Raw genomic sequence first — 9,209 nt, forward strand, 5'->3', positions numbered from 1 at the left:
TCTCTCTCTGACGTCATAATCCACAAACACAAATAACCTCCTCTCAAATTCGCTGACGTCACTGTGGAAAAGAATATTTGAGCACAGGACTAAATGACGTCACAGTAAACAAGAACCAATGAACACTGCCCCTCGGGGTCTCAACAACACGTCACTTGCTGACGTCACAAAGCAAGCCGACCATTCAGCACGCGCCAAGCTCTCATACCCTTATTTATTTATATAAACAGTGTGTGTGTGTGTGTGTGTGTGTGTGTGTGTGTGTGTGTGTGTGTGTGTGTGTGTGTGTGTGTGTGTGTGTGTGTGTGTATACACCTATTTTGTCCCTGCTGGATCGAGCGTTGGCTCTTGGATCCCGCCTTTCTATCCATCGGTTGATTAAAGCATTCACTCCTGTCCTGCTCCTCTATCCTACCTACTTTTAGAACTATGAATAGAGTTTGCTTCCAGAACCTGCTCCTTAAGTGCATTCCATTTTCCACTACTCTCACAGCTAAAAGAAAACTTCCAAACATCTCTGTGACTCATCTGAGTTTCCAGCTTCCACCCATGTCCCCTCGTTCTGTTACTATTCCATGTGAATATTTCGTCTATTTCGATTCTGTCAACCCCCACCCCCCTAAGTATTTTGTAGGCTGCTATCATATCTCCCCGCTCCCTCTTTTTTTTTCTATAGTCGTCAGGTCCAGTTCCTTCAGTCGCTCTTCATATTCCATGCCATGCAACTCCGGGACTAGCCTCGATGCAAATTTTTTTTTAACCTTTTCCAGTGTCCTAATGTTTTTGTTTAGGTGGGGACTCCATGCTGGGGCTGCATACTCTAAGACTGGTCTCACGTAGGCAGTGTAAAGTGCTCTGAATCCTACTTACTTAGGCTTCTGAATGACGTTCTAACTTTTGCCAGTGTAGAGTACGCTGCTGTCGTTATCCTACTTCTATGTGCCTCAGGAGATAGATTATGTGTCACGTCCACGCCCAGGTCTCTTGCTCGAATTCTCACAGGAAGGTAGTAGGTAGTTTCCTTTTATTATGCACTGTCCCTTTGGTCTCCTGTCACTTAGTCCCATTTCCATAAATTTACACTTGCTCGTGTTGAACTCCAGTAGCCATTTCTCTGTCCATCTCTGCAGCTTGTTCAAGTCCTCTTGAAGTATCCTACTTGTATCCAAATATCCAAGTATCCAAGGATACTTGGAGTATCCTTGTGTGTGTGTGTGTGTGTGTGTGTGTGTGTGTGTGTGTGTGTAATGGGTCACAGAAGCATTAGGTAAAAGAAAATGGGCACCTACGTCTCAGACGCCTTGCCCCGGAAAGTAACCCCGAGTTCTTCCGGGAGCAAGCCGACTGCGACGACCACTGCGCCACGGGCCGTGCAAGCCAAGCCACGTGCCATCATTGTAACAGCTTAATCACCTCGTAGCATTATAGAGGAAACAAGCAGCAACCACTCACACCAACACACACACAAACGATCACTCTCTCTCTCTGAACGTTCTCTAAATTAGAAAAAAACACATGGACAAATTTATAGAGGCATTGACAAGGTATGTGACCTGGATGAGACCTGGATGTGACCTGGATGTGATCTGGATGTGACCTGGATGTGATCTGGATGTGACCTGGATGAGACCTGGATGTGACCTGGATGTGACCTGGATGAGACCTGGATGTGACCTGGATTTGATCTGGATGTGACCTGGATGTGACCTGGATGTGACCTGGATGTGACCTGGATGTGACCTGGATGTGACCTGGATGTGATCTGGATGTGACCTGGATGTGATCTGGATGTGACCTGGATGAGACCTGGATGTGACCTGGATGAGACCTGGATGAGACCTGGATGTGATCTGGATGTGACCTGGATGTGACCTGGATGTGATCTGGATGTGACCTGGATGAGACCTGGATGTGACCTGGATGAGACCTGGATGTGACCTGGATGAGACCTGGATGTGACCTGGATGTGACCTGGATGTGATCTGGATGTGACCTGGATGAGACCTGGATGTGACCTGGATGAGACCTGGATGTGACCTGGATGTGATCTGGATGTGACCTGGATGAGACCTGGATGTGACCTGGATGAGACCTGGATGTGACCTGGATGTGATCTGGATGTGACCTGGATGAGACCTGGATGTGACCTGGATGTGATCTGGATGTGACCTGGATGTGATCTGGATGTGACCTGGATGAGACCTGGATGAGACCTGTATGAGACCTGGATGTGTCCTAGATGAGACTTGGATGTGACCTGGATGTGTCCTAGATGAGACTTGGATGTGACCTGGATGTGTCCTAGATGAGACTTGAAAGTGACCTGGATGTGACCTGGATGTGCCCTGGATGAGACCTGGATGAGACCTGGATGTGACCTGGATGAGACCTGGATGTGACCTGGATGAGACCTGGATGTGACCTGGATGACGGGCCTGTAACCCACCTAGCGCCTCCACTCCCGTTCGAGCCCCGGCACGCCCTCCCTGGCGTCTCACACTGGGAGTTATTATTATTAACATCTTTATTAACAAAATTTAATTACAATTTTGCCTAATCTGCGGAATTCAATTAAGTCTTATTAAAGTGAGGATAATGCTGGTATTCACTGTCACGCAGGACAGAGGGTCATACACAAGACAATAGGTCTAAACTGTAGGCTGAAGCACATATATATCATGGTTACAATCAATGTTTTAATGTATGGATATGTGAAAATCAACTTTCTATTGTGCACTGCCACACAAGGGCAGGGATGGGTTCATAACTGATGCAACTTTAAAATAATATAAAATTGTTCTTCATTCTTTAAAATGGACGAGCAAATTTTGGATAAATTGTTAGGATGTCGTCCAGAACACCTGAGTCAATGAAATAGTTACACAGTTGGTGGTACAAGAGGCCAGGAGGTCTAAAGTCCTTTACGGTTTCACATTCAACAATATAGTGTTCTAGTGAATGTATTAAAGGTTTGTCACAGAGTTTACAATCTGAGTATTCTGGTAGTGGCTCAGCCTCTCTAACCTGCCAGATGTGTCTATAGCCAAGACGAATTACCACAATGACTACATCACATTGCCTGGTCCGGTTACTGTGCTGACCATACAAATACCTATTATTACAAAAATTGTCATTTGCACAGAGCCATCAGTAAAGGCATAGGATTCAGCTGGTTTGAGAGTTTGAAGATGACTGTCAATAGCTTCTAATGTTATACATCTCATAGTTTCAGTGTTATACATTTGTTTCACACTGATGGGGGTATAATGTAAAGAGACCTGCACATCTTTCCAAGGGGGAAATATAGTGAACAGTTTTATCAGGATTAAAGAGCATAGGGCTTAGGACACCACCTTGAGGTGTGCCTAGTTCGAATGCATCTGTTCTTGTACTTTTAACTCCTTTAAATAGGACACCAGCACGCCTGTTGGATAGGTAGCTCTTTATCCAACTCAGAAGATTAACTTTGATTCCAAATTCAGCAAGTTGCTCTAATATTATTTCACCATTCGCTACATCGAAAGCTGACTTTAGGTCAATAAAGGCTGCCTGTGTTCCATCCTGGGAGTTTACAAAATATTCAGCAAAGCATTTTTGTGTGCTACACTTGGGCATGAACCCATATAGGTTTGGGGACAGTTTTTCTTTGACCTGAAACATGACACGATTGAGAACAATTCTCTCCAAGACTTTACACATGCAAGATGTAAGGGAAATGGGTCTGAATTTTTAAGAGTTAGGTTTAGGAATTGGTATTGTGAGACTTTGTGTCCATTTCTTTGGCAAGATACCTTGTGAGAGGCTGGTATGCTAGAGGTCAAGCAGAGGGTGGCTAGGGACATCATTCAGTAAGCTCAAGATGTTATAAGTTATACCATCCTCACCAGGGGCAGTTTGCTTAGGTTTTCCTAATGCTGATGTTAATTCAAAGGGGGTCATAGCAAACTGATCTGTTAAATCTGGTGAGGAGCGTGCTATTTCAATATTAAAGTTTCTGTTAATGTTGGTATGTCTTAAATGCTGCTGTATATCTGGGGGTAAGGAAGAAATTTGTGAGACACTAGACCATTGAGCCAGGAGCATGTCAGCATATTCTGCAGGAGTATGATGAAGCTGAACTGGGGCTGAAGGTTTGGTAATGTTTTTAATTTTGTTCCACATTTCTGATAATGTTGTAGTTCTATTGATACCTTGTTGGAATTGTTCCCAATATGTGTCCTTAACTTGACCCTTAAGCTCGCGAAAATCTCTGTTGGCATTGAGGAATGTTAGTAAATTGTCAGCTGTTTTGTCTCGTTTATAACAGTCAACTGGGCGGCCCGCACCCCAGCACCAGGCGACGGTGGGGATTATATATATATATATATATATATATATATATATATATATATATATATATATATATATATATATATATATATATATATATATATATATATCGTACCTAGTAGCCAGAACGCACTTTTTGGCCTACTATGCAAGGCCCGATTTGCCTAATAAGCCAAGTTTTCCTGAATTAATATATTTTCTCTAATTTTTGTCTTATGAAATGATAAAGCTACCAATTTCATTATGTATGAGGTCAGTTTTTTTTTATTGGAGGTAAAATTAACGTAGATATATGACCGAACCTAATCAACCCTACCTAACCTAACCTAACCTATCTTTACAGGTTAGGTTAGGTTAGGTTGCCGAAAAAGTTAGGTTAGGTTAGGTTAGGTAGTCGAAAAACAATTAATTCATGAAAATTTGGCTTATTAGGCAAATCGGGCCTTGCATAGTAGGCTGAGAAGTGCGTTCTGGCTACTAGGTACGACATATATATATATATATATATATATATATATATATATATATATATATATATATATGTCGTACCTAATAGCCAGAACGCACTTCTCAGCCTACTATGCAAGGCCCGATTTGCCTAATAAGCCAAGTTTTCATGAATTATTTGTTTTTCGTCTACCTAACCTACCTAACCTAACCTAACCTAACTTTTTCGGCTACCTAACCTAACCTAACCTAACTTTTTCGGCTACCTAACCTAACCTAACCTATAAAGATAGGTTAGGTTAGGTTAGGTAGGCTTGGTTAGGTTCGGTCATATATCTACGTTAATTTTAACTCCAATAAAAAAAAATTGACCTCATACATAATGAAATGGGTAGCTTTATCATTTCATAAGAAAAAAATTAGAGAAAATATATTATTTCAGGAAAACTTGGCTTATTAGGCAAATCGGGCCTTGAATAGTAGGCTGAGAAGTGCGTTCTGGCTACTAGGTACGACATATATATATATACGGTATATCTCCCCGTATATATATATAAACTTATTGCAAAATTCTGCTCAGGCAAACATGCACACACAGACACACACAGACACACACACACACACACACACACACACACACACACACACACACACACACACACACACACACACACACACACACACACACACGTACCGTATTCACCTAGTTATACTTGCGGGGGTTTCAAATGTAGATATGACAGAGCCCAGTAGGCTCAGGAACCTGTACACCCGTTGACTGACAGTATAGAGGCGGGACCAAAGAGCCAGAGGTCAACCCCCGCCAGCACAACTAGGGGAGGACACACACACTCTGCCCGCCAAGAGACCCCAGCACAGTCACAACACAACAAAGTGGTCATATTGTTGTCACAAACGGGAAACTCTCCTGACTACTTGTGGGGAATTGTCCGAGCTGCGCCTCACCGCTCTCGAAATATTTCCTCTTCACTATCTTGGCTGGTTTTTTTCATGCCTTTATGTTCTGGGCCTGTGTGTGTGTGTGTGTGTGTGTGTGTGTGTGTGTGTGTGTGTGTGTGTGTGTGTGTGTGTGTGTGTGTGTGTGTGTGTGTGTGTGTGTGTGTGTGCTCACCTAAATGTGCTTGCACGGTACAGCGCAAGTTCCTGGGCCTGACCAATTACCAGCATAAGTTTATGGTTTGCAACTTATTGCACTTTATTAATATAAATTGGTTGCAATAAGGTTGCAACCCTCACTAAACCTCACAAGCATAGGTTGCATCAGGCAATGACTCCCCACCATTCCTCTTTCTTGCCATATCTACCTTTGAAACTATTGTGTTTGTGTCTACTGCCATATCTACCTTTGAAACTATTGTGTTTGTGTCTACTGCCATATCTACCTTTGAAACTATTGTGTTTGTGTCTACTGCCATATCTACCTTTGAAACTATTGTGTTTGTGTCTACTGCCATATTTACCTTTGAAACTATTGTGTTTGTGTCTACTGCCATATCTACCTTTGAAACTATTGTGTTTGTGTCTACTGCCATATCTACCTTTGAAACTATTGTGTTTGCGTCTACTGCCATATCTACCTTTGAAACTATTGTGTTTGTGTCTACTGCCATATTTACCTTTGAAACTATTGTGTTTGCGTCTACTGCCATATCTACCTTTGAAACTATTGTGTCTGCGTCTACTGCCATATCTACCTTTGAAACTATTGTGTTTGCGTCTACTGCCATGTCTACCTTTGAAACTATTGTGTTTGTGTCTACTATTTCATTATAATTTCCCCACTACTTCATTCCGTCTTTCTTCGAGTATAACAATTCATTGTATCGGGGGGACAGGCAGCCAGTGTGTATGTATACATGTTAGGCTAATATCAAGCCCCCCAACCCCCGTTCTTCAGGAGGCAATCACACAACAAGTTGACTAACTCCTGCGTACCTACTTACTCCCAGGTGAACAGATGCATTAGGTGATTGGAAACGCGCCCCAATCATTTCCGTCCCGGGATTCGAACCCGGAATTTTCGATTGTGAGTCGCGAACGATCCCGCTTGTACTACCGAGACTCCAGGCTCAGCTGCCTCGGCCCTTTCCTCGTGGTTCTAAAGCCTTCTACACCTCATAGTTCTAGTGTGAGCCTCACTGCGTGTACCTGTGGAATTGTTAATGTTTTGGTTGTTTAAGGTTGGGGTTCCAGGCCGGGACGGTATACTTCCTGAATGGTTGTCACTCTACGTTACGAAGAGTTTTCTGTAGTCTTCCTGCCCCCCCCCCCCCACTGCTTCCTCAATGTCACTCACATATTCGCCAGATTCACATATACTAATGTTGTTATTCTATTTATGTGACCCTCTAGTGCTAGGCTAATTACGTAAGCCTCTGGTGCTAGGTTAATTACGTGAACCTGTGGTCTTATTATCCAATATCCTCCTTCGATCCCAGCAAAATCTTTATATACACTTGTTAGTTTTGTTTCTGTGATTGTGATAATGTGAGATAATGTTTTTCTACCCTCTTCTGGCGGAGGTTGGGGTGTTCGTCAAGGAGGGTCATAGCTTCGGTTGAGTGTGGTGGGAGGTGGCGAGGGGGAGGAGGGGAAGACAAATCACCCGCCATTCCTCTGCGGGTTCTGACGCCACTGTGACAGGTAAGTTTCATGTGAGCCCGGACGTTATCCAGAGCGGGACGAGCATCGCCGACGGTGGCTTTGACGAGTCCAAGGTTAGTATTGTAGAGATAATGTCGGTTTGTCACGCGAACTTCCTTGCTTCCTAGCCCCGTCCTCTGGCCGTGCTCCGAACACGCCTACTCCTAGCCCCGCAACGTCCACCCTAGCGCCTCCACGCCCAATGTGGTGCCTCCACGCCCACCTCTAGCGCCTCCACGCCTACACTAGTGCCTCCACACCCACACTAGCGTCTCCACGCCCACACTAGCACGTCCACGCCCCCCCTAGCACCACCACGCCCACCCTAGCACCTCCACGCCCACCCTAGCCCCGCCAAGCCCACCCTAGCCCAGCCAAGCCCACCCTATTACCACCACGCCCACCCTAGCGCCGCCACGCCCACCCTACCACCACGCCCACCCTAGCACCGCCACGCCCACCCTAGCACCGCCACGCCCACCCTAGCACCACCACGCCCACCCTACCACCACCACGCCCACCCTAGCACCGCCACACCCACCCTACCACCACCACGCTCACCCTACCACCACCACGCCCACCCTACCACCACCACGCCCACCCTAGCACCGCCACACCCACCCTACCACCACCACGCTCACCCTACCACCACCACGCCCACCCTACCACCACCACGCTCACCCTAGCACCGCCACGCCCACCCTACCACCACCACGCCCACCCTACCACCACCACGCCCACCCTAGCACCGCCACACCCACCCTACCACCACCACGCTCACCCTACCACCACCACGCTCACCCTACCACCACCACGCCCACCCTACCACCGCCACGCCCACCCTACCACCACCACGCCCACCCTACCACCACCACGCCCACCCTACCACCACCACGCCCACCCTAGCACCGCCACACCCACCCTACCACCACCACGCTCACCCTACCACCACCACGCCTACCATAGCACCGCCACACCCACCCTAGCGCCGCCACGCCCACCCTAGCGCCGCCACACCCACCCTAGCACCACCACGCCCACCCTAGCGCCGCCACGCCCACGGGAGCACCGCCCTGGACCAAGGGGGGGCGGGAGACATAATCAATACACATCACATTCTTCTGGACCAACACCTCTCATGAGGGCGTCTTGCTGGGCTAAGACGCTCACACTCCTTCACTAGTACTCCCTCATTCATGCTAGTAGTAGTAGAAGTAGAAGTAGAAGTAGTAGCAGTAGTAGTAGTAGTAGTAGTAGTAGTAGTAGTAGTAGTAGAAGTAGAAGTAGTAGTAGTAGTAGTAGAAGTAGTAGTAGAAGTAGAAGTAGTAGTAGTTATAATAGCAGAAGGGGAATAATAATTATAATAACAGCTGCATTATTAAAAATAATATTAGCAGTTGTAATTATAAAAAAAGGTAATTATAAAAATAATTAAAAAAAATAAAATTATTACATTTTGTGTTATTATTGTTATTTATATTATTAATATGTTGTACTTAGCGTATTCACCTAGTTGTGCTGGCGGGGGTTGAGCTCTGGCTCTTTCGCCCCGCCTCTCAACTGTCAGTCAACTGGTACTAACTACTAGCTAACTTTTTTTTTTCACGCACACACAGGAAGCAGCTCCGTAACAGCTGGCTAACTCCCAGGTACCTATTTACTGCTAGATAACAGAGCCATCAGGGTGAAAGAAACTTTGCCCCATTTGTTTCTGCCTGCTCCGGGAATCGAACCCGACCCATAGAATTACGAGTCCAGTGCGCTGGCAA

General features: G+C 45.7%; 1 protein-coding gene across 1 annotated transcript; it reads left to right on the forward strand.

Annotated features, from left to right (window-relative positions):
- The first annotated feature begins 5,912 nt into the window (after nucleotides 1-5,912).
- On the forward strand, nucleotides 5,913-6,570 carry LOC138355974 (uncharacterized). Its single transcript, XM_069311513.1, has 2 exons — nucleotides 5,913-5,925; nucleotides 6,062-6,570. Exons 1-2 carry the CDS (start codon nucleotides 5,913-5,915, stop codon nucleotides 6,568-6,570), a joined length of 522 nt encoding a protein of 173 aa, XP_069167614.1.
- The last annotated feature ends 2,639 nt before the right edge of the window (nucleotides 6,571-9,209 follow it).

This window comes from Procambarus clarkii, chromosome 70 (genome assembly GCF_040958095.1).
Source record: "Procambarus clarkii isolate CNS0578487 chromosome 70, FALCON_Pclarkii_2.0, whole genome shotgun sequence".
Classification (NCBI taxonomy): domain Eukaryota; kingdom Metazoa; phylum Arthropoda; class Malacostraca; order Decapoda; family Cambaridae; genus Procambarus; species Procambarus clarkii.